Genomic DNA, 24,541 nt, shown 5'->3' with positions numbered 1-24,541 from the left:
TATATTTAGAATTGTGATATTTTCCTATTGGACTAGTCCTTTTATCATTGTATAATGTCCCTCTTTGTCTTTTTAAACTGCTGTTGCTTTAAAGTTTGTTTTGTCTGATATAAGAATAGCTACGTCGGCCGAGCGCGGTGGCTCAAGCCTGTAATCCCAGCACTTTGGGAGGCCGAGACGGGCGGATCACGAGGTCAGGAGATCAAGACCATCCTGGCTAACACAGTGAAACCCCGTCTCTACTAAAAAATACAAAAAAAAAAATTAGCCGGGCGAGGTGGTGGGCGCCTGTAGTCCCAGCTACTCGGGAGGCTGAGGCAGGAGAATGGCGTGAACCCGGGAGGCGGAGCTTGCAGTGAGCTGAGATCCGGCCACAGCACTCCAGCCTGGGCGGCGGAGCCAGACTCCGTCTCAAAAAAAAAAAAAAAAAGAATAGCTACGTCTGCTCACTTTTGGTGTCCATTTGCATGGAATATGTTTTTCAACCCTTTACCTTAAGTTTATGTGAATCCTTATGTGTCAGGTGAGTCCCTTGAAGACAACAGATACTTGGTTGGTGAATTCTTATTAATTTTGCCATTCTGTGTCTTTTAAGTGGAGCCTGTAGGCCATTTATGTTCAACGTTAGTATTGAGATGTGAGGTACTATTCTATTCATCGTGCTGTTTGTTGCCTGGACAACTTTTTTTTTTTTTCATTGTCATATTGTTTTATAAGTCCTGTGAGATTTATGCTTTAAAGAGATTCTATTTTGGTGTTATTTCCAGGATTTATTTCAAGATTTATCACTCCTTTAGCAGTTCTTATAGTGCTGACTTGGTAGTGGTGAATTCTCTCAGAATTTGTTTGTCTGAAAAAGGCTATCTTTCCTTTATTTATAAACCTTAGTTTTGCTGGATACAAAATTCTTGGCTGATAGTTGTTTTGTTTAAGGAGGCTAAAGATAGGACTCCAATGTCTTCTAGCTTATAGAGTTTCTGCGGAGAAATCTGCTGTTAATCTGATAGGCTTTCCTTTATAAGTTATCTGATGCTTTTGCCTCACTGCTCTTAAGATTCTTTCCTTCATCTTGACTTTTGATAACCTGATGACTATGTGCTGGGGCAATGATTTTTTTATGATGAATTTCCCAGGTGTTCTTTGAGCTTCTAATATTTGGATGTGTAGGTCTCTAGCAAGGCCAGAGAAGTTTTCTTTGATTATTCCCTCAAATATGTTTTCCAGACTTTTAGAGTTCTCTTCTTTCTCAGGAACACCAATTATTCTTACATTTGTTTGTTTAACATAATCCCAAACTTCTTGGAGCCTTTGTTCATTTAAAAAAATATTTTTTCTTTGTCTTTGTTGGACTGGGTTAATTCAAAAGCCTTGTCTTGAAGCTCTGAAGTTGTTTCTTCTACTTGCTCAATTCTATTGCTGAGACTTTCCAGTGCATTTGCATTTCTCTAAGTGTGTCCTTCATTTCCCAAAGTTGTGATAGTTTTTTATTTATGCTATCTATGTCACTGGAGATTTTTCCATTCATATCCTGTATCTTTTTTTTTTTTATTTCTTTAAGTTGGGCCTCACCTTTCTCTGGTGCCTCCTTGATTACCTTAATAATCGACCTTCTGAATTTTTTTTCTGGCAATTCTGAGATTTTCTCTTGGTTTGGATCCATTGCTGGTGAGCTAGTGTGATGTTTTGGGGTTGTTAAAGAACCTTGTTTTGTCATATTACTAGAATTGTTGTTTTGGTTCCTTCTCATTTGGGTAGACTGTGAGAAGGAAGATCTGGGACTCAAGGGCTGCTGTTCAGATTCTTTTGTCTCACGGGGTGCTCCCTTGATTTGGTGCTCTCCTCCTTCCCCTAGGGATGGGGCTTCCTGAGAGCCAAACTGCAGTGATTGTTATTGCTCTTCTGGATCTAGCCACCCAGCAGAGTTACCAGGCTTCTGGCTGGTACTAGGGAATGTCTGCAAAGGGTCCTGTGATGTGATCCGTCTTCAGCTGTGGATACCAGCACCTGCTCCGGTGGAGGTAACAGGGGAGTGAAGTAGACTCTGTGAGGGTCCTTAATTGTATTTTTTTTAAGTGCACTGGTTTTGTGTTGGTTGGCCTCCAGCCTGGAGGTGGTGCTTTCAAGAGTGTATCAACTGCAGTAGTATAGGGAGGATACAAGCTTGCTCTGGGGTCAGGCAGTAGGCAGGGCCGTAGAACTTGCAAGAGATTAAGTCCTTTGTCTTTGGCTACCAGGGTCAGTAGAGAAAGACCATCAGGTGGGGGTACCATTGTGTGATTCCCAGGCCAATGGAATTATGTTCCCAGGGGGATTATAGCTGACTCTGCTGCGTCACACAGGTTACTAGGGAAGTGGGGGAAGGCTGGCAACCACAAGCCTCACCCACCTTCCACACAGCCTGCAGCCTAAAAGGCCAGACTCACTCCCAACGTGCCCCCACAAACACACCAAGTTTATTTCCAGGAAGCTGATGAGCAGGGCTGAGAACTTGCCCCAGGCTACAGGCCTCCCAGCTGAGAAAGCAAGTTGACTCACAGTTCCTCGCCTTTTCTGGTATGTTTCTGCGGTAGTTCTTAGAGCAAAAGTTCATGATGTGAGTCTCCACATGCCGCTCTGTCCGACCAAGTGGGAACTGCAAGTTAGTCCTGCCTCCTATCTGCCATTTTTTCCCAGACCTAACATTTATTTTTAATATTAAACCAACTTTGCATTCTTATAATAAACTCAATTTGATTGAGCTATAGTACCCTTTTTATATAATACTGAATTTGGTCCTCCTAATATTTGCCTTAGAATTTTTGCACATATTTTCAGAATGAGTGACATGAGCGTATGAATTGCTCATGGTCTCATCATAAATCACATGGTACAAATTGAGTAATCTGAGGAAAGTTTAATTATGGGACTGTTTTCCAAAGTGTGCACATGTGGTCAGAGTGAAGGAAACCAAAGGAATAATACACTAATCGTAGTTTGAGAGCCCTCACCACCCCCAGACCTCAAGGAAAAAGGTAGGAGTGGACCATGGGGTTTTGTACAAGGAAGTGCAACATGTAGTGGACCAAGCAGGAATGACTCTTCTGCACCATCCAGTTTCTTATTCTTCATTGGCAAAACTGAGATAAAAGCCAGAGAGCAAGGAAGCCCATTGATGCAGCCTGTACAGATCAGCCTTCTGAAGTACAAAGACAGTGGAAAAGGGTGAAAATTGTTCAGAATGATGATACCTGGCACTGCCTCTAATTTTCTTTTCTTGTAATATCTTTATCAGGTTTTGGTTGTAATCATTTGGTAAAACAAGCTGGGAAATGTTCCCTCCATTTCTGGAAGAATCTGTCTAAAAATAATGTTAGTTCTTTAGATGCTTAGAATATCACCCATTGAGCTATCTTTTCCTCTGATTTCCTTCGTGGGTTGTCAATTTTTTTTTTTTTGAGATGGAGTCTCCTCTGTTGCCCAGTCTGCAGTGCAGTGGTGCCATCTTGGCCCACTGCAACCTCCACCTCCTGGGTTTGAGCTATTTTCCTGCCTTAGCCTCCCAAGTAGCTGGGATTACAGGCACCCATTGCCATGCCTGGCTAACTTTTGTATTTTCAGTAGAAATGGGGTTTCACCATGTTGGCCAGGCTAGGTTGGTCTCGAACTCGTGACCTCAAGTGATCTGCCCACCTCAGCCTCCCAAAGTGCTGGGATTATAGGTGTGAGCCACCACACCTGGCCTGTAGGTAGTCAATTTTTTAAAACTTTTTGTTAGGGAAATTTTCAGAAACACAAAGATAGAGTAATGCAGTGCTTGCTATACAATGTGTAGTCCATGGAACCAGCAGCATCAGCATCATCTAGAAGCTTGTTAGAAATTCAGACTCTCATTCCCACCCCATATCTACTGAATGAGAATTACTTTTTAACAAGATCCCCAGAAGATGGGCATGCACATTAACATTTGAGAAGCACTGTTGGGGTGTGGTGGTTTGGGTTTTGGTTTTGGTCTGCTCATTCCATCAGTCACTGAGAAAGATGAGTTAAAATCTCTCACCTTAATTGTGGATTGATTATTTCTCCTTTTAGTTCTACAAATTTTACTTTTTGAGACCATGTTATTGGGTATAAATGTAAAATTGTTACGTCTTCCTGGTAAATTGAAACTCGTATCACTATGGAGCAATCTTTCTGTTTTTTTTCTTTACAGTCTACTTTGCTGACATTAACATTCTTGTGTTAATGTGGTCAAGGACAGTCTGTCTAGATTGATCATCTTTGTCCTTTATGTGGAGAATTTATTTGCATTTCATGTCACAATTGGTATACAGTATTTGGGTTTAAACCTACCATCTCACTCCTCTTTCTGTGTGTCCCACTTATTCTGTCTTCCTTTTCTCTCTTGCTTTCTTTTGCATTGAATCATTATTCCATTTTTTAGCCTCTGTTAAATTGTTTTTATATACTGTTTTATTGATCATTAAATGGTTATCCTAAGTGTTAAAACCTGAATCTTTGTCTTATTAAAGTCTAATGTAAGTTAATAATTTCATTGCTTCCTGGACAATTAGCACCTCAGAATGATTTAACTCCATCTATCCCTCTTGATCCCTCTCGACTTATGTTCTATTATTGGATATTTTTATTTTCTCTAAATTTTAAATATATTGCAAGATTATTTATAGCCAACACTCAGCTGGATTTATCCAATTAATTACTCTTTCATTGTTTTTCATTCCTCCTTCTATCCCCATTCTTCCATCTGGGATTATTTGCCTTCTGCCTGAAGAATATACTTATCTTAGTATCGGTTGATAATGAATTTTCTCAGTTTTTCTTTGTCAGAAAATTCTTTATTTTACTTTCACTTTTGAAAGATATTTTTCTGTATTGAATTTTAGATGAGCAGTTATTTTCTTTCAGCCCATTGAAAATATCATTCCCTTGTCTTTTGGCTTCCATTTGTATCTCTTATTGCTACTCCTTTGAAAGTATTGTGTCTTCGTCCTCTAGCTTCTTTTAAGACTTTTTTTGTAAGTTTTGGAATGTTCCCAGTTATCTCCTAGATATTGCTTCTATTCTATTCTGCCTCTTCTCTTTAGTCTTTTTTTTTTTTTTTTACTGTATCTTGTAGGTCTCTTAATCTCCTTCGTGCTTTACATTATGTGTTTGGGGAGTGGTGACTGTGCTTCATTCTGGATATTTTCCTATTCAGCATTCTCTCTTCAGTCATTTCTACTATGCTCTTATGTCTACCCATTAGTTCTTACTTTTAAATACTGTATTTTTGTGTTCTAGGGTCTTCATTTTGTTACTTCATGTAGTTTCCAGTTCTCTCAAAAATTTTCAACCTTGTCATTTTTCTTTGAATATATTAAACATTTATTTTAAATAATGCTGATAACTTCATTATTTAGATTCCCTGAGGATTGATCTCTGTAGGCTGTTTCAGATTGTTATCATATTGTCTTGTTTTATTACATGCCAAACATTTTATATTAAAATTTACAGAGATAACTGGAGACTCAGGATGATGTTATCTTCCTCTAGAATAGATTTATATTTGCTTCTGACATGATTGGTAGCTGTTCCATATCACTGTAATGTAATCAGAGATAAAGATGATTTCAAGGTGGGATTCACCTCTTGAAAGAACTAGTCTATTTCCTATTCTTGTTCTTATTCCTAGAGTATGGTCTTTCCAAATCCTGGTCTTATATTTGGGGAGGGTTGCCCATACCCCTCCCTTCTCGAAGGATACCCTAAACTCTTTTTATTAGAAAAACTGCTCCGTTTCTCAATATCTAAATGGAAAATTAGTGCTGTATCTGTAATTACCTTCTCCAGGATCTCAGACTGTAATTCTTTATAGCCTCGTTAGCTCTCTGATGCTAACAAATGTGTTTCAAACAAATGTGGATTTTTTTCCTCCAACTTTTTTCAGTTCTCAGAGAGAGAGTTGGTTTGAATTATCTTGTCTGCCATTTCTAGAATGATTAGGGGTCAAATGACATAATGACAGAACTCCTGATAATATATTTATAGTATTTACTAATTTTAATATTTTAATCCCCTACATTTGTACAGCACTTAGCAGTTTACGAAATCTTTTTGTATACATTTTATCATTTAATAAAGGAGGTATTAATATCCCAATTACAAAGATGAGAAAACTAACTATCCAAAGAGGGCAGATGACTCAAGCAAGTTCACAACAGCCTAACAACTGAGTTGATACTCAAATTTAAATCTAATTCTCAAGTCTAGTTATTTTTCTACTATGCAACAGATATGAACTTTTATGTTTTAATATTTATTGTTCTACTTATCAAAGAAAGAATGTAAACTTATGATTCTGTTTTGTTTTGTTTAAAAATGTGATTCAGCATGATTCCACCTTTCCACTGATAGACTCAAGTTCCCAGAACCAGATTAGAAAACGCATCGTACTTGAAAAGTTGAGTAAAGTGTAAGTATGTAATTGCCATTCCAGCTTTGTAGTAGTTTTAAATTAACTTGACATTTATGAGCTCATAATGTGTAATTATTATCCTCAAATTTTGAACATTTTGAAAAATAATGTGAAAAGTTTCCATGGATTTCTTCACTTGAGAAATTTGGATTTTTAAGATATCTTATCCAAGAAATACAAATTTTTGTGTAGAGGACACAGAGGCACATCATAAAGAGGAAAGTTGAGATTGTGAATTTAGAAGACCAAACTACCTTACTCCCACCTAATCAGTGAAGTCAGGGAAAAAATATCAAAGCTAGACCCATTTAAGTACTGATTTGTGGTAAATGTGTCACAGCAGTTTCAGATGTGAATAAGATGTTATTACAAAGTTTTAAGGGTCTGTTAAGTCACTCTGCATGCATATCCTTAGAACCATTTCACACTCAGCAACTTGAGTTTTTGTTCAGCTCAACGTTGCACTTTTAGCTTTAAACTTCCCGTGGTGGAAAGTATTGTTCTTGTAATTAGCCCAGTCATAAATGACATTTAAAAATTGCGATCTTGATTTTTCTTTCAAAAAGAACTTGAAGATTTTTTTTTCCTGAGGTGTGAGGGCTGTGTTGAACTTTTCAATCTGCATTTTCATTATTTAAGGGTTGTGAATATGAAGTTTTATTTTGTAGCAGTTTGAAAATACGGAAAACATTTCACATTAACCAAGGCATAAAGAAGAGTGAAGACAAAACTAATTATGGTATAGGAATTTTTTGTTGTTTGTTTATGAAAGAGTTTTCTTCTCATTATCAAAGTTAGACCTTTTTTGGTTTTTTATTTGAACCAACCAATTGTAAAAAGTGTTTATTTCAGAGTATCAGAGGAAATTAAATATGTTGGATATTAGATGACACTCAGGAATTGTTAATTTGGATGCTTATGATCATTTTATTGTGATTATATAAGAAAGTGCCTTTGTATTTAGAGATAAAAATGGAAACAGGGGTCAAAAGATATGACGACAGGTATTTACTTTAAAATATTACTACAAAATAAGAAAAAAATGGCCAGGTGTGGTGGCTCATGCCTGTAATCCCACGACTTTGGGAGGCTGAGGCAGGGGGATCACCTGAAGCCAGGAGTTCAAGACCAGCCTGGGCAACATAGTAAGACCCCATCTCTACAAAAATAAAAATAAAAATTAGGCTGGGTGCGGTGGCTCACACCTGTAATCCCAGCACTTTGGGAGACTGAGGCACGCAGATCACGAGGTCAAGAGATTGGGACCATCCTGTCTAACATGGTGAAACCCTGTCTCTACTAAAAATACAAAAAAAAAAAATTAGCCGGGCGTGGTGGCGGGCGCCTGTAGTCCCAGCTACTCAGGAGGCTGAGGCAGGAGAATGGCCCGAACCTGGGAGGCGGAGCTTGCAGTGAGCCGAGATCCCGTCACTGCACTCCAGCCTGGGGGACAGAGTGAGACTTCATCTCAAAAAAATAAAATAAATAAAAATAAAAATTAATCGGGTGTTGTGGGGTTACTACTCAGGAGGCTGAAGTGGAGGATCGCTTGAGCCTAAGAGTTTGAGTCTGCAGCGAGCTGTGATTGTGCTCATGATTAGACTGTTCTCCATAGTGGGTGTACTAATTTCCGTTGCCACCAACACTGTATGAGGGTTCCCTTGTCTCCACATTTCTCATCAGCGTTTATTACTGCCTGACGTTTGGATTATGCCACTGCACTCCAGCCTGGGTGCTGAAGGGAATGAGAAATGAAGCAAATGTAGCAAAAATTAAGAAATTGAATCTGGAAATAGATATATGGGATTATTACTGTTCTTTCTATTTTGGAACATGTGTGAAACTTCCATAGTAAGAAGCTTTTTGTATTATCACACTGGTCTTAAAAAGAAGCTTTAAAAAAATAAAGTAACACATACTTTAGCAAATGAGGCAATACAGAATGGTTTAAAGAAGGAAGTAAAAATTACCCATAATCCCACCACTCAACAGTAACTACTATTAATATTTTGATGTGTATCCCTGACATGTATATGGCATATGTATATTCATTCTATTTGGTTCTCTCTATGGACAAATCTAGAAGGGATGAAATACGCTTGATACGTAATATATATGAAGTACAATGGTATTATATGTTTTTATAAAAATAGGATAATACTATGTACATTTTTCATTTCACATCTATCATGAATATCTTTTTATATTAAAAAATAGATTCATATTATTTTAAATGTCTTATTCTATGAAATGGGTGTATCATAATTTATCTAACCAATCACCTATTGATACACATTTGTTTCCAATTTTTCACTACTAAAACTATTTCCGCTACAAGCATATTTTTTATGTTTATCTGATTATTTCCTTAGATTAAATTTTTTTCATAGTAAAACTGTTGGGTCAAACACATTTAAACTGTTAATATATTATTATCAGATTGCTTCATAAAAAGGTACTAATTTTTACTCCCACCATGAGGATTTAGTAAGGAAAAATATACCGCACTCTCAGATTGGACCATTTTGAGGGCAGTTGTGTTCTTTCCATCTTGGTCTAATATTTGAAAATAAACAGGTAAGTAAAACTAGGGACAAGAATTTAAATAGCTGCCAAAATGATTTTGCATTTCAGTTCTTCACACTCAGTAACAGACTACAAAGCGGAGTGTGGGGTTACTATGAATGTTTCCTTATGAGTTCTCACCAGTCATAACCTAGGTTAACCTTTAAATCATGACTGCTTCTACCTAAATGCCATTATTACCTATGGAAAATTCAGATCTAGGCATGACCCAAAAAAAGTTTCCATATAATTAAGTTTGTTTTAAAATAAATGTAATTTTTAAATTTTCAGATTGCCTGGGCTTCTGGGTCCTCTTCAGATTACATTGGGAGATATTTACACACAACTTAAAAATCTTGTTCGAACTTTCAGGTTAGTATTTATATTACAATTATCCTTCTCAATTATTTTGACTTTATTTATTGCCTTGCAGAATCCAAAGGCACACAGAAAGTAAGTGGCTTACCTTTCAATGTCACAGATCTAAATACGGTATTCTATTTTTCTCCTCCACTAAACAACATTATTTTTCTCTTCTTTTTAATGCAACCTTTATTTGCTCAAGCCATTATATAGTTCACTTTGGATAGTTTATTTATGGAATAGCCTAAATTGAGAAGGAAAATTATATCTCTGACACAAAGCCAGTAATACTATGGGTTTAAGTGAAATATTAAATATACATTGGATGACCCACACTGTGTCAGGCACTATGGGTAATGTAAAAGAAACATAATGCCACCCTAAAGGAAGAACTCTCCTGTATGAAGATCATGTGAGTACAGTGAACAGTACAAGACAGTGGGTAATTTAATATTGAATTACACAGAACAGACTAAAGTGCTAAGAACTTTAAAGGAAGGGAGAATAGAGAATTGATATCAATTGTGAGTGAAACTGTTGTGATTTTTCCTAAAACTATAAAGATAAAAATACTCAATCAGGCTAAGACTAGGTTCTCTCTACCAAGAAGCATAGCAATAAGCCTCTAAATGCCTTATTAGTAGAATTGTACCAAATGCACATTTCAGCCAAATGCCAGTGACCAAATATTAAAATTAACATTTGCCTGTGGCTAATGTTGCACTGACACAGAATAAACTTCTAGGGTAGAAGAATTAATTTATCCAAGACATTTATCATATGTATTTATTATTGTAGTTTATTATTGTCAACAATAGCAGTCAGATTTTAGAAGTGTAAAATTACAGTACAGGAACAATTTCTTGGCACTGTCAGCTGTTAGATTTCTCTTGCAGTAACATACTGCACATCAGTAACACCTAATAGACAATCATTTTAAACTGGCACATTTAAAAACATCACTAACCTTTTTGTGTGCCAAAAGTAATTCAGGAAAAGGTTTTTCGGTAAGGATTTTACTAGAAAGAGTTTTGTATCTAGAATTCATAGTTTAAGGCAAACCTCAAAAATTATTTGTCTTCAAAGACTTGTCTTCAGCTGCTGAAAAGGATAATTTGTAATAATTTACATTAAACTATCAAACCTTCATAGATTCAAAACTATAGATGTCTTAAAACATTATTCTAGAGTCTTCTATAGTGAACTTTGACTAAACAAAATGTGCTTGGGATATCTCAGTTTTCTCTAAGTTTTATCTTAACACTTTGTTATATCATGATTAGATATTATATTTGGATTATTATATATCTGTTGTTTATATAATTTAGGAATTTTTCCAACTCATGATAGTTTGAGGGGACAATGATTTTCATTCATCATCAATTCCCCAACAGAAATTTAAATGCAGGTCTTCAAGGTTATTTTCTTTAATGTTGTGACTACTAGTAGGTCATACATTTCTGCAAAGTTTGAGTTATTATAAAATCTAATGTCTATTATTCTGTTTTAGATTATTTAAATTTTTATTAACCTATTCCCAAGATACGTTCTTGAGAAAGTAATCTAGTGTATTCAATATTTGTATTAACTATCAATCTATTTTCCTAAATAATTGAAAGTTGTTACTGATTGTTTTGTACTTAAAATTAAGTTTCACAGACATCATAATTATTGTGGTATTTTACTCTTCAGTTGGCTGATAAAACAAGCACATAAAGACATTTTCACTTCATTTTATCTAGGATGTTTATATTTGAAACTGAATGTTTAGGTAATGATAAACTGAATGATATGATTGTTCTAATTACTAAGATTTTTACCCTCACTAGGTGTCATGAAAACTATGCAATTTGAAGATTATTGATTACTCACAAGTTCAGGGATGTCAATCCTCAGATTGACCTTGGACTTTGCCAAAAGAGGGTTTGAGCAAAATAACAAGTCCAAAGCTGAACTTGTCTGCATGCTGTGTGCCCTGTTAGTAATGACGAGAGACATTTTTTAGGTATCCTGTCTTATACCTATCACAGAACCATGCGTCCAAAAGGAGATAAAAAGTATTTAAAAACTGTCTACACTGATGATAAAGTTTAAATATATATACACAGTATGGAAACACTGAAGTTTAGGATTTGTTCAGGATTTATCAGGGAATGAATATCATCATACTAACATAAAGTTGAGTGAGGGAAGATGAAGGTCAGATCAGGCAGAGGCTGATCATTGATTTTTTTTTTTTTTTTTTTTTTAAAGACAGGGTCTTGCTCAGTTGCCCAGGCTGGATTTCAGTGATGCAATCATGGTTCACTGCAGCCTTAACTTCTGGGCTCAAGCATCAGCCTGGCTAATTTTTTTTTAAGTTTTCTGTAGAGATAGGGGGCAGTCTCACTATGTTGCCCAGGCTGGTCTTGAACTCCTGCCCTCAAAAGATCCTGCTGTCTCTCAAAGTGCTGGGATTAGAGGCACAGGCAAGAGCCACAGTTCCTGGTCATTTCATTGATTTTCAAAGGACTTGCCATTCACCTTCCTGCAGACAACACATATTTAATTACCATTCTGAGCAAACAAAGTTATGCTGTACATATCAGAAAACATTAGAATAAACCCTATGGTCTCCAACTACACATTTTTTATCCAGCTTATGTAGAATAGATTAACTAGCAATTTAATTTACTTTGTTTATATTTTTTAGAACAATATTTTTCTATAGATCTAATTTGATGTCTCTTTTTTAAAAAACTATTCTGAGGTTCTCAAAAGTTACTAGAAACTTTAGGGGAAAAAAAGGTTAGGCTACCCCAGATACTTCTAATCAGTGAGATTTGCTCAAATTTGGAAGCTTATTGGAATCACCTAGGGAGCCTTAAAAAATTACCACCTGTGTCCTACTCCTCCCCCATCCAACCCCCACTCCCCCAAGGATTCTGATTTAACTGGTTTGGCATATGGCATTCAAGGGACAGGATTTTAATGCTCTCCAGGTGATTTTAATGGATAGTCAAAGCTGAGCACCTACTGCTCTAGGGCAAAATGCAAAAAATAATAATAATAATTTTGGGACTAATATCTCACTGACCTTCCCAGTCCCTTGGTTTTCCTGCCTGCTCCCTTCTGGCAGCCAGTCAATAATTTTAGAACTTACTGAATGGAGACTGGTAATAGTGACATTTCTATTGTAGTGATTCTTCACAGTTGTTTTTTTTCTCCTACGTCTAAGGACCTCTTTATTTTTCCACCATAGAATTGTTAAGTAGTGACTAATTTGTGTTTTTTAAAATATTATTATTATTAATGAAAAATACAGCCAGGCACAGTGGCTCAGGTCTGTAATCCCAGCACTGCAGATATGAGGAGACATTCAAATGCCCTTTTCCCCTTATAAACTATTATCATTTTTTTCTGTCATTCCTATTTTCTGGCTCTGAGTCCCTTCTAGTTACTTTCTTTATTATTTAAATACTTGATTATATGACATTTGAGATTTGCTTCAAAATTATCTAGATTAGCAGTAGTGTTGAATATGGGGTTGTTATAGAAGAAACGTGATTAGCTGGGAGTTGGTAATTGTCAAAGTTGTGATGTGTATATAGGAATTTATTTTATATTATCTCTACTTTTATATATGTTTGAAATTTAATAAAAAGCGTTGGGAAAATAAGCCCAAAAACATATGCTCTATTTTGGTAGGAGGTGTTATAAAATTCTATTCCAAAAACCTTGGTGTTAATTATTTTTGAAAATCTTTACTCTTCGGTAACTATAAGTCAAAGTCTGTAGCTTTGATAAAAATTGCTTAAATTGGCTTTACTGTCCTTCAGAAAAGTGTCAGTTGCTTAAAATACAGAATGACCTCTGATAAGATAGCTGATTTGAAGTCTTCAGATTCCAGATTCTGGACAACATTGGCAGGTCTGTGACAGTTTGTAGGCTAGGGCTGCCAGGCGAAGCTTCTGGAAAAATGCCATATTGATGACAGTAACTATTGTTGAGAAGTCTTTTCAATCAATACTGATAGTGTGAAAGAGTTGACATAAATAACCGTATCCTTCTCTCTGAAATGGCAATCAATAATAGGAACTTGTAGAACAGTGATTCTCAAGCCAGTTGTGCATCAGAATTACCTAGGGAGCTTTTAACAACTATAGATGTCTGGCTCCACCCTAGAGAATGAGTTTCATTCGGCTAGGGTTGGCCTCAGTCATTAGTATTTTCTAAAAGTGCCCCCGCTAGATAATTCTAATATGCAGCCAGGGTTGAGAGCCTATTTTGGGACCTAAACATAAAGCAGTTTTTTTGGCTCTATGAGAATTTCCCCAGTGAATAGAACTGTCCTTTCCACTGAACTTGCATTACAAATCTGCTATCTAGAATGTTACATTGGTTTACCTGTCATAACGTAAAGCAGGTTCCATCAGAATCTGCTTGATAATGATTCACTGTCATCAATGTTGAATCTAGATATTTTTCTAAATTAGATTTGAATTAAAATTATATTTTGACACAAAAGTCCATTTTAAATTTAATCAGTGATGAATCAAGGTATTTCAATCTGTATGAATTTCAAATTATGTTTTGAAAATCTGCTTTTTATTTATTTTTATTTTTGAGACAGAATCTTACTCTGTCACCCAGGCTGGACTGCAGTGCTGTGATCTCAACTCACTGCAACCTCTGCCTCCCAGGCTCAAGCAATCCTCCCACCTTAGCCTCCTGAGTAGCTGGGATTACAGGCACACACCACCATGCCCTGCTAAGTTTTGTATTTTTTGTAGAGACGAGGTTTCACCGTGTTGCCCAGGCTGGTCTCGAACTCCTGAGCTCAAGCAAACTGCCTGCCTCCCAAAGTGCTGGTATTACAGGCATGAGCCACCATACCTGGCCTGAAAAATCTGCCTTTTAAATGTTTTCTGTCAAATATTACTGTTTCCCTTTTAAATTGTCACTCAAACAATAGTAAATACATTCATTTAGCATCTGTGCTGGAAATTATTTTGGCTCAACAATAGGAAAAATACGAAAACAGGTGAAATTTCGCTAGTTTGCTACTAGAAGTACTTTGAAATGAAAGCAAAACCTCTTATTTGTGTCTCTCCAGTGCCTGGAACAGTGGTAATACAGCAGACACTCTAAATACATTTTTGGTGAATGTATAAGTGAATTATGAACTCTTAAATCTGTCTTAACTCTACAAGATTTGAGTATAATAGAAAAGGAAATACTTTTTTTGAGTCGTAGTCTTGCTCTGTCACCTAGGCTGGAGTGCAGTGATGCAATCTTGGCTCACTGCAACCTCCACCTCCCGGGTTCCAACGATTCTCCCGCCTCAGGCGCCCAAGTGTCTGGGATTACAGGCATGCACCAACACACCCAGCTAATTTTTGTATTGTTAGTAGAGATGGGGGGGTTTCATGATGTTGGCCAAGCTGGTCTCGAACTCATGACCTCATGATCTGCCTGCCTCGGCCTCCCAAAGTGCTGGGATTACAGACGTGAGCCACCACACCTGGCCAGGAAAGGAAATTCTGTTCTTCTGTCATTTTATTCCTATATGCTTATCCTTATTTGAGCTAGCTCCTTTGGCTATATGCTAGATATTGTTTGATTTGCTGCAAGTACATCAGTGAACAAAACAGACAAATCCCTTCACTCATGGAACTTACTTCTAATAGATGGAGTACAAAAATATGGCCTTTTCCTTTTCTCTGTCCATTCTTCTCCTTCTCACCCCAGAAGCAGGGAAATCAGATAGTACTGAGGAGGGAGAAAGTTGCACTTTTTAATAGACTGGTTAGGGAAGACCTCATTGAGAAGACACTGTTTGTATAAAGACCCGAAAGGAGGCAAGGGAGCAAGCTGTGTTGCTGTCTGTGAAACTATAGCAGACAGGGAAGAGCAAGTGCAAAGACTCTAAAGCAGGAACAGGCCTGGTGTATTCACAGAATATTTAGGTTGCTGGTGAGGTTAGAGAAATGAGCAGAGGCAAGAGTAGAGAGATACGTGGTCAGAGAAGTATGGGATTGGGGTTGGGTGTAGTACAGACTGTATAGGCCTTGTAGCTATGATCATTCTTTGACCTTCACTCTGAGTGAGATGGAGGGTAATTGGTAGGTCCTGAACAGAGGAATGACATGATCTAACATATATTTTTTAACAGCATCATTTTGGCTGCCAAGTTGATAATTACAACAGATGAGCAGAGGCAGAGAGACCAATACAGCTAGAAATAGCCAGGACTATTTTGGTAATCTAGGTAAGAAATCTCTAGGTGTGGCTGAAGAGAAAGCAGTGGAGGTAATAAGAAGTGATCAGATCCTATTTTGAAGGTGGAATCATTAGAATTGGTGACTGGCTGGACATGGGATGTGAGAGAGTCAAGTTTAACCATAAGATTTGTGGCCTGAGCAACTGGATTCTGGAAGGATAGGGTAAGCCATTTACTGAGAGAGGAGTGTCACACCATCCTTAGTTTTGGGAGAAGGATGAAGAGCCCAGTTTTGGCGCTACCCAATTTTGAGATGCCTGTTAGACATCCAAGTAGAAGTGTCAAGTGGACCATTAGATATAGAAATCTGGAATTCAAGGAGGAGGTCCAGGCTAGAGGTAATACATTTGAGAGTTGTCAGCATATAGTTTCTAATATTTAAAGTCATAAGATTGGATAACATCACCAAGGGAAAGAGTGTTTGTTTATACAGGAGAGAAGAGACCTAAGGCCAGAGGCCCTGGGACACTCTAGTATTAAAATGTTCAAGGAGAGTGCTCATGAGAGGTAGGGGAACCAGGCAAGTGAAAACCTGGTGAAGAAAATGTTTCCTGGAGAAGGGAGTGATTGTCAAGTGCTGGACAGATTAAGATGAGAGTTGTGAAATGTCTGTTGGATTTGGCAGTATGGCTGTCTCTTGTACAGTTAATCCTCACAAGAACCCTATGAGGTGGTTGATATTATTGTCCTTATTTTACCAAATTAAGTTTCACAGCCATCAAACAATGTGTCCAAAATAAAACACTACTGAGGACATATCTGGGCATTAAACCCTTATCTTTCAGACTCTAACCATTATATACTGTACTTCCTTTTTCTATCATATAGGCTTTTTTAAATTTTGGAAAATGATGGGAAAATTCAGATTAATGTAACAAAATATATCCTCCACTCAGAATTAATAGATTTTAATATTTTCTAAAATTTGATTCAGATATATATTTTAAGTAAAAGAAAATGTTATAATTATTCAAAAAATATTAATTGAATGCCTACTGACTGCCAGCCACTTGTTCTGGAAACTTGGAATAAATAGTGAAGTACACAAAGACTCTTGCCCTCTGAGAAGAAAAAAAACAGGAAATAAATAACAATTATATATTAGAAGGCAATAAGTGGTATGGAAAAAAAAGAAAAACATATAGCAGAATAAGGAGGTCAGGAGTATTGGGTTTTGGGAGGTAGAGGGCAAGTTGTACTTTTTAATACTGTGGTCCGGATAGGCCTTACTGCAAAGATGACATAAGGAAACTTACCTGGCAGAAGATAGTTTCAGATAGACGGAATAGCTGGTGCAAAAGAGGAGGGCATGAAGTCAGTCCCCTTTGTTCCCTTTCACAATCCATTCTTCGTTCCTCCCCAGAAGCAACTGGTACTGTGAAGTAGATGTGTATCCTTCTAGTCTTTGTTTTTATGTTCACTGCCATAAACAATATTTAGTATTTAGTCTGTTCTTGATTTATATAAATAATGCTATACCAGCTGGGCACTGTAGCTCATTCCTGTAATCCCAGCACTTTGGGAGGCCGAGGCAGGTGGATCACTTGAGGCCAGGAGTTAGAGACCAGCCTGGGCAACATAGTGAAACCCCACCTCTACAAAAATACAAAAATTAGGCGTGGTGGCACATGCCTGTAATCCCAGCTACTTGGGAGGCTGAGACAGAAGAATTGCTTGAACTTGGGAGGTGGAGGTTGCAGTGAGCCTAGAGCATGGCACTGCACTCCAGCCTGGGTGACAGAACAAGACTCTGTCTAAAAAAAAAAAAAAAAAATGCCATGCCATGTTTGCTTTCTTTCATTCAAAATTATGATGAGCAAAATATGTAAATCTAGTTTATTCATTTTAACCGCTATTTAATGTTTTATAAATATGCCACAGTTTATTTTTCTATTACAAGCAGAGTTACATTAACAACCTTCACACACATTTTTTTATGTATAAGTGAGAGTATTTTTAGGCTTTATATCTAGAAGTATGTAAATAGCTGGGCTGTTTATATGCATTTTCAACTTTATTAGATATTGCCAGATTGTCATTCAATTGCTCACATCAACAGTGTGTTGCACTATTTCTTCCCATCCTCACCAACCTTGGTATTGCCAGTCTTTCATTTTTCCAGGCGGATGGAGTGAATTATTGTCTTTATATTAATTTCTCAAATTATTAGTGAGATTGAGCTCCTTTTCAAATTTTTATTGTCCATTTCAAATTTCCTCCTTTATAAATTCCCTGTTCATATCCTTTACCATTTATTTATTGGCTGATATTTTCTTACTGATTTATATCATTTTTAAATTTAGAGTGATCTTTCTAAATGCTTTCTGAGAAACTAAGATGACTACAGAGTTTTTTGTTGCCATTAATGGCTTAGTGATAAAATTTACTTCTGATTTTTTTAAAAACTTAAGTTTTTCTTAATAAAGACCTATTCTTATAATTTATTAAGCCAACTCTTATTTCTGTAAATTATGGACTATAACATCCCTTAATTGCCTGCTACCAACCTAGCACCAGATGGAAAGGTACAGAAGATGAAGTAAAATTACAGTCAGAAATTGCTTACCTTAAGCCAGACACAGCAACATGTACCTGTCATCCCAGCTACTCAAGAGGCTGAGTCAGGAGGATCTCTTGAGCCCAGGAATTCAAGGCTACAGTGTACCATGATCATGCCTGTGAAGAGCCACTGCACCGCAGCCCAGGCAACATAGCAAGACCCCCTTTCTTTAAAAAAAAGAAGAAGAAGAAGAAGAAGGAGAGAGAAGAAAGAAAGAGAGAGAGAAGAGAAGAGGAGGAGGAAGAGGAAGAGAAGAGAAGAGAGAGGAGGGGAGGGGAGGGGGGAGGGGAGAGGAGGAGACAGGAGGGGAGAGGAATTGCTTGGTTAGGGGAAAGCATAGAGAATATTATGAGTATATGTGTTGGGGGGGTATGTGTTTTAATCAAGCAATTTAGTTTCCCACATTGTTCCTATATGTTTATCTTGTCTAGTAGTAATATTATTAAAACATAAAAAAGTGGGGCTGGAACACTTCCTTTTGAGATGGCCATTATCAGATAGTGACTATTGAGCCGCATTATTATACTATTGACTCTTTCCTGTCAAATATAACAAGTATTTTTAAAAAACAGTGCTTCTGTGGCACATTATTATAAATCTGATGTTCTCTAGAAAGAAAGAGAAAGTTTACTTAAAGGTAACACTCCTTGGATAAATTTTATCTGTCTTTCAGGTTAACAAATAGAAATATTATACACAAACCTGCGGAATGGACTTTAATTGCTATGGTGTTGCTGTCATTGTAAGTACTCTCACAGATTTTAACTCTAAATACTAAGTGTGAAGCATATTAATTAGGGAAAAACAAAGTGATCCACTGATTTTGTAAACTGCCTTGGAAAATATCATACCTCTATTTTGTGCCTTATTTTCCTTTCCTATGTAATAAAACAACTTTTATATAAAGTGATATGTAATTATTCTCTGTATTTTTTTACCATCTTTTCTTCTGTATACCTTATTCTTTACAAATACTATTTGTTATCATCTCTTTTTTTTTTGAAACAGAGTCTTGCTCTGTCGCCCAGGCTGGAGTGCATTGGCGTGATCTCGGCTCACTGCCACCTCTGCCTCCCAGGCTCAAGCAATTCTCCCACCTCAGCCTCTCTAGTGGCTGGGACTACAGCCACACACCACCATGCCTGACTAATTTTTATATTTTTTGTAGAGACAGTGTCTCGCTATATTGCCCAGGCTGGTCTCGAACTCCTGGACTCAAGAGATCCACCTGCCTCTACCTTCCAAAGTGCTAGGATTATAGGCATGAGCCACCACACCCAGTCTGTTATCATCTTTGAAAGAGACAAACATCCTCATGTGGAGTATATACAGAATAGTCTTTTAGTTTCATTTTTAGTAGTCCATTGTATTAACATTGAATGGGCTTCATTATTTTACATCTGTATTTTTACATACCTAATATTATTTTGTTTTTCAACATACTTTATTAGCATCAAAAAAGTTTTTTAAATTAATGTACAATTTTAAAATCTGACAGGTTTAAAGGAACTAAACCAGATGCTTACTACAAAAAGCATATATAAAACGTTTAATACTCATTCAGCTTTTAAGAAACCACTAGTGGTTTCTAAGGCTATTTATCAATAGGGTTACAACTATTTAATAAGTGTAGGGTTTTTCAGCTTGAATTGTAAAATTCTTCTTTTGAGGATCATTCATTATTGCATTACTGTTGCTGCTTGGTGCTTGTTAGAGGTCATTGAAGCCCATAGGACTTGGAAAACTTACCAGACACTCACAGGTCAAAAAGTGTTATGAATCAATCTCATGGCCTCTCCAGCCCTGCTTTCTCTTTCTTTGATATTACTTCAGTCTGACATGTTATTCTGGCTTTACTGTCCCTAGGAAGGCTGTGCTGAGAAGCATTAGAGTAGGCTTCAGTGAGCCAGAATCTGTGTCACCCAACCAGATACAACTCACATGATTCATTAAATCAGAACATAGAAAATAACTTTACTTGAATGCCCTGATATAAATTTTTTATCAACCATAAGAACAAATCTTTTGTCATTTCTACTATTCAGTGTTCCAGCTGAATTGGTAATTTGTGAACTGATCTTATGAATTTTTTAGAGAGTTTTTCCATTTTATGAAATTTGTAAATATTTTGGTCACTGGCAAAGGAAATATCAGTATCTCTGCTCACCCACCAGATCATATGCCTGCTAATAAACCCTTATGGACAACTGTTTAACTGTACTTCTGCAATTCATTTTACTAAAGGGAGAAGTAACTTTTTTGGTTGACAAGTCAGAGGCCTAGGCTCAGCACTAATCTCAGAATCTTGCTTTCTCAGCCACTTACTGAAGGTATTAGCACTGCTTACTGAAGACACATTAAGTCCTACTGTTTTTGGATTAAATTTTTGCCACATCTTATCTAAAATATATAGTAAAGAACTGAAAAAGTATGGAAAATGAAATAATAAAGGCTACCATTAAAATTTCATATGATTATTCCATACAAAAGTAAACCTCTCTAGTGTTTGATTTTAATAGAGGCATCCATGTGGCACAAAATACTGAAAGCTTTGCTAGTCCTTTTATGCACTGTTTGACTTCTTTAACTTTGGATGTAATGTAGGGAACCTCTTATTTCAAGAGTCAGTGACCCATAAAAATAGTGCCTTAATTGAATTCACGGAACAAATTGCACACATTTTAGTGTAGTGTATTGCGTGTTTCATATTGGGCAATCAATCTTTTTTTTTTGAGATAGAGTCTTGCTCTGTTGCCCAGGCTGGAGTGCAATGGCACAATCTCGGCTCACTGCAACCTCTGCCTCCCGGGTTCAAGTGATTCTCCTGCCTCAGCCTCCCGAGTAGCTGGGATTACAGGCACCTGCCACCATGCCCAGTAGAGTTGGGGTTTCACCATGTTGGTCAGGCTGGTCCCGAACTCCTGACCTTGTGATCCGCCTGCCTTGGCCTCCCAAAGTGCTGTGATTACAAGCATGATGAGCCACTGTATCCGGCCTAGTGCAATCAATCTTGAAATTGTAGCAGTAAACACTATTTGCTTTTGTCATTCACCTTGCATCCCTCCTCTCTTTCATTATGCCGTAATCCCTACCGCTAGATCTAACCTTCCTTCTCCTAGTCATTGGCCAGCTGGACAACTAAAATCTTCCCCAGTTAGGGGAAACCCTTTTGGCTTCTTTAAAAATCTTTGGTCACTATAGACACCAAGACAGGTAGTGTTTCCTAGGTTTTTGCCTTGGAAATCTTGTTTTCTGATAATTCTAACTTTTGCTTTTGGCCTTCCTTGCAGATTCTTTTCATTCTGCATTTGCACATTCTGTATCTTCACTAGCTGAATCTCCCTATTCTTTTGATCGTCAGCTTCTAAGACTTCTGTCTCCTGTGCTGTATTATTTTCTTATTTCCTCTTTTCTCAGAAATTCCCCTTAAGCTTTTCATATTTCTGCCCCCACTGGAAATCTGTGGCTCAACTGATAGACTTTTTTATCTCCAGCTTTGTCCATTTGTCACCTTTTTACTGCAAATACTACTGTACAAGTTAGGGATAAAATTAAAATACATATTCATCATGTGAAAACTCCATTGACTTCTATAAAGTATAATTATACTTTAATGTGTATTTCCACCCCTTTTCTCCCCTTTACAGTTTCACAATTACTTTTTAGAGAAGGCATTTTGTCATTGGGGAAAGCAAAAGAAGGCATGGGGGCCAGCATTGGATAAGTACCCTTACAGTGAAAAATATGGAGACTTTAGACACCCAGAGACATGCACATATAAAGAGAAAGGAGGAAACACACGCACACATATTTGTGGAGAAGTAACCCTACCTTTCAGCCTTTTAGCTTATTGCCAGTAACATTGACTGTAGGCATACATGGGAGTGTGTCTTTTTTAAAAATAATTATCCTTTAATTCAGAAAATTTTCACGTCTACTCTCAAATTTCCAAAGGAATTTTTAAGTCACAACTTGTAGACATTTCTGGAATTCATGTTTAAAAACAAACTGCTTATAAGTCTTTATAGCTAGGCAAAAGATTCTAGATGGCAGTTGTTACTTAAGATGAATATAAGATAGTATGTTCAGTAGCACTGTTCTTTATATATGAATATTGCTAAGTTATATTATTACTATAATAGCATTTGTTTAATCCATGAAAGCTGTTTTCAGAATTCCTCAGGTGAACTCTTAGAAGAGGATACATATATACACCTATATATAATTGTATTAGTATGTTGCTATAATGCCACAAATCTAACTCTTGTTAAAGGGGGGAAAAAATCAACATTTTGACCTAAACGTGATAGTCCAGGACAACATAAATAAAACTGAGTCTTGAATTTTCACACCTTTATTCTTAAAGGAAATAAGGAGTTTTGGTAGCAAGCCATCTTCTCCTGGTGACTTTCATTGCTCTTTCACAGATGTATTAACATTTTTTAAATCTGTGCCGGGTGCAGTGGTTCATGCCTATAATCCCAGCATTTTGGGAGGCTGAGGCAGAAGGATTGCTTGAGCCTAGGAGTTGAAGACCAGCCTGAGCAACATAGTAAGACTCTGTCTCTACAAAAAATAAAAACATTAGCCAGGCATGGTGGCATATATGTCTATAGTCCTAGCGACTAGAGAAGCTGTGGTGGGAGGATTGCTTCAGCCCAGGAGATAAGGCTGCAGTGAGCCATAATCGTGCCACTGCACTCAAGCATGGGTAACAGAGCAATACCCTATCTCAAATAAGAATAATAATTTGGACCATAACATGTAATTTATCAGTGTATACTGATGGAAATTGTATTTGCGTATCTCAGAAAAAAATCTGATCAAACAGAGTTGGTACAGTTGATCATTGCACACTCAATGAAATGCACCCCATATGAAAATACATCATGACCTATTCCCACTTCATTTTGGTTTCTCACTGATTCCATGGAACTTGAATTACTATTGTAGTTGCAACATTTATTGATATTTATACTATGAATTCAGACCCTACGTGGTTACCCAAGAGCACATGGAAAGACCTTCTAAAGCAGAGCTTAAGCACTATACATTTATGAAGGAATTAATGTTCCTTTAACTCCTTTAAAAATGTCCTCTCGTTCTTATTTAATAAATGTTATAATTAAAGACTCTGAAGCACTCCTTATACAAAGAAGAACATATATAATAATGATAATTGACTTTTTTTTTAAAGAACTCATTAGAAATGCAATAAAATAACCTGATAATTGCTCAGATTTATTGCTTAAGTACTTGGTTGTAATTTTGCATCTTAGTTGAAGTTTATCAGACTTTACTCTTAGATCTGATTTTGTTCCTGTAAAAGGTACTATATAGTGAAATAATATAGAGTTGAACCTGATTTTCTTAACTAAATATGTGCTATTGAGATGTTAGGCTTTCTCCACAATCTTTGATGCATGACTTTTAATAAAAATGTATGTAAATATATATAGATAGTCTTGTATAGGCCAGGTGCAGTGGCTCACACCTGTACTTTGTAATCCCAGCACTTTGGGAGGCCAAGGCAGGCAGATCAGTTGAGGTCAGGAGTTTGTGACCAGCCTGGCCAACATGGTGAAACCTCATCTCTACTAAATATACAAAAATTAGCCGGGCATGGTGGGGCATGCCTGTAGTTCCAGCCAGTCCGGAGGCTGAGGCAGGAGAATCACTTAAACCCAGGAGACGAAGGTTACAGTGAGCTGAGATGGCGCCACTGCACTCCAGCCTGGGCGACAGAGTGAGACTGTCTCAAAATAAAAGATAGTCTTCCGTAAATATTTAGTACCTATATACTCTACTGTGTAAAGCTTATTAATGTATTTATATATTTTGAAGTTAGAAAGGACAGTAGGCCGAGTGCAGTATCTCATGCCTGTGAGCACTTTGGGAAGCTGAGGCGGGTAGATCACGAAGTCAGGAGATTGAGACCATCCTGGCCAACATGGTGAAACCCCATCTCTACTAAAAATACAAAAATTAGCTGCGCATGGTGTGCCTGTAATCCTAGGTACTCGGGAGGCTGAGGCAGGAAAACCGCTTGAACGAGAGAGTCAGAGGTTGCCGTAAACCAAGATTGCGCCACTGCACTCCAGCCTGGTGATAGAGCGAGACTCTGTCTCAAAGAAAAAAGAAAGAACTATAATGAATTGCATAAAATTATGTTTTATGATGTGGTATTTTGATATGATTTAGGTATATCATATTTGTTTTTATATTCCTCATAATTCCATGTTACCCACAATATAAGAAACCAGAAAGTAAAGAATCGCTTTTAGTCATGGTCACAGTATTCAGAATAGCTTTTTTGAAAAGATTTAACTGGTATTTTGAG

At 37.0% G+C, this 24,541-nt stretch overlaps 1 protein-coding gene across 6 annotated transcripts in view; it reads left to right on the top strand.

Annotated features, from left to right (window-relative positions):
* Positions 1–24,541, top strand: part of RPAP2 (RNA polymerase II associated protein 2) — a 94,497-nt gene that overhangs the window by 29,232 nt on the left and 40,724 nt on the right. For all 6 annotated transcript variants that reach the window (XM_033199725.1, XM_033199730.1, XM_033199728.1 and 3 more), the window contains 3 exons: positions 6,366–6,448; positions 9,308–9,388; positions 18,875–18,943. In XM_033199725.1, the coding sequence (XP_033055616.1) occupies positions 6,366–6,448; positions 9,308–9,388; positions 18,875–18,943 (233 nt within the window). The remainder of the gene's footprint in view (positions 1–6,365; positions 6,449–9,307; positions 9,389–18,874; positions 18,944–24,541) is intronic.

Source organism: Trachypithecus francoisi, unplaced genomic scaffold, assembly GCF_009764315.1.
Source record: "Trachypithecus francoisi isolate TF-2019V2 unplaced genomic scaffold, Tfra_2.0 Lachesis_group5, whole genome shotgun sequence".
Classification (NCBI taxonomy): domain Eukaryota; kingdom Metazoa; phylum Chordata; class Mammalia; order Primates; family Cercopithecidae; genus Trachypithecus; species Trachypithecus francoisi.
Note: the sequence above shows the minus strand (reverse complement) of the source record. Positions and strands in the feature narration are given on the sequence as shown.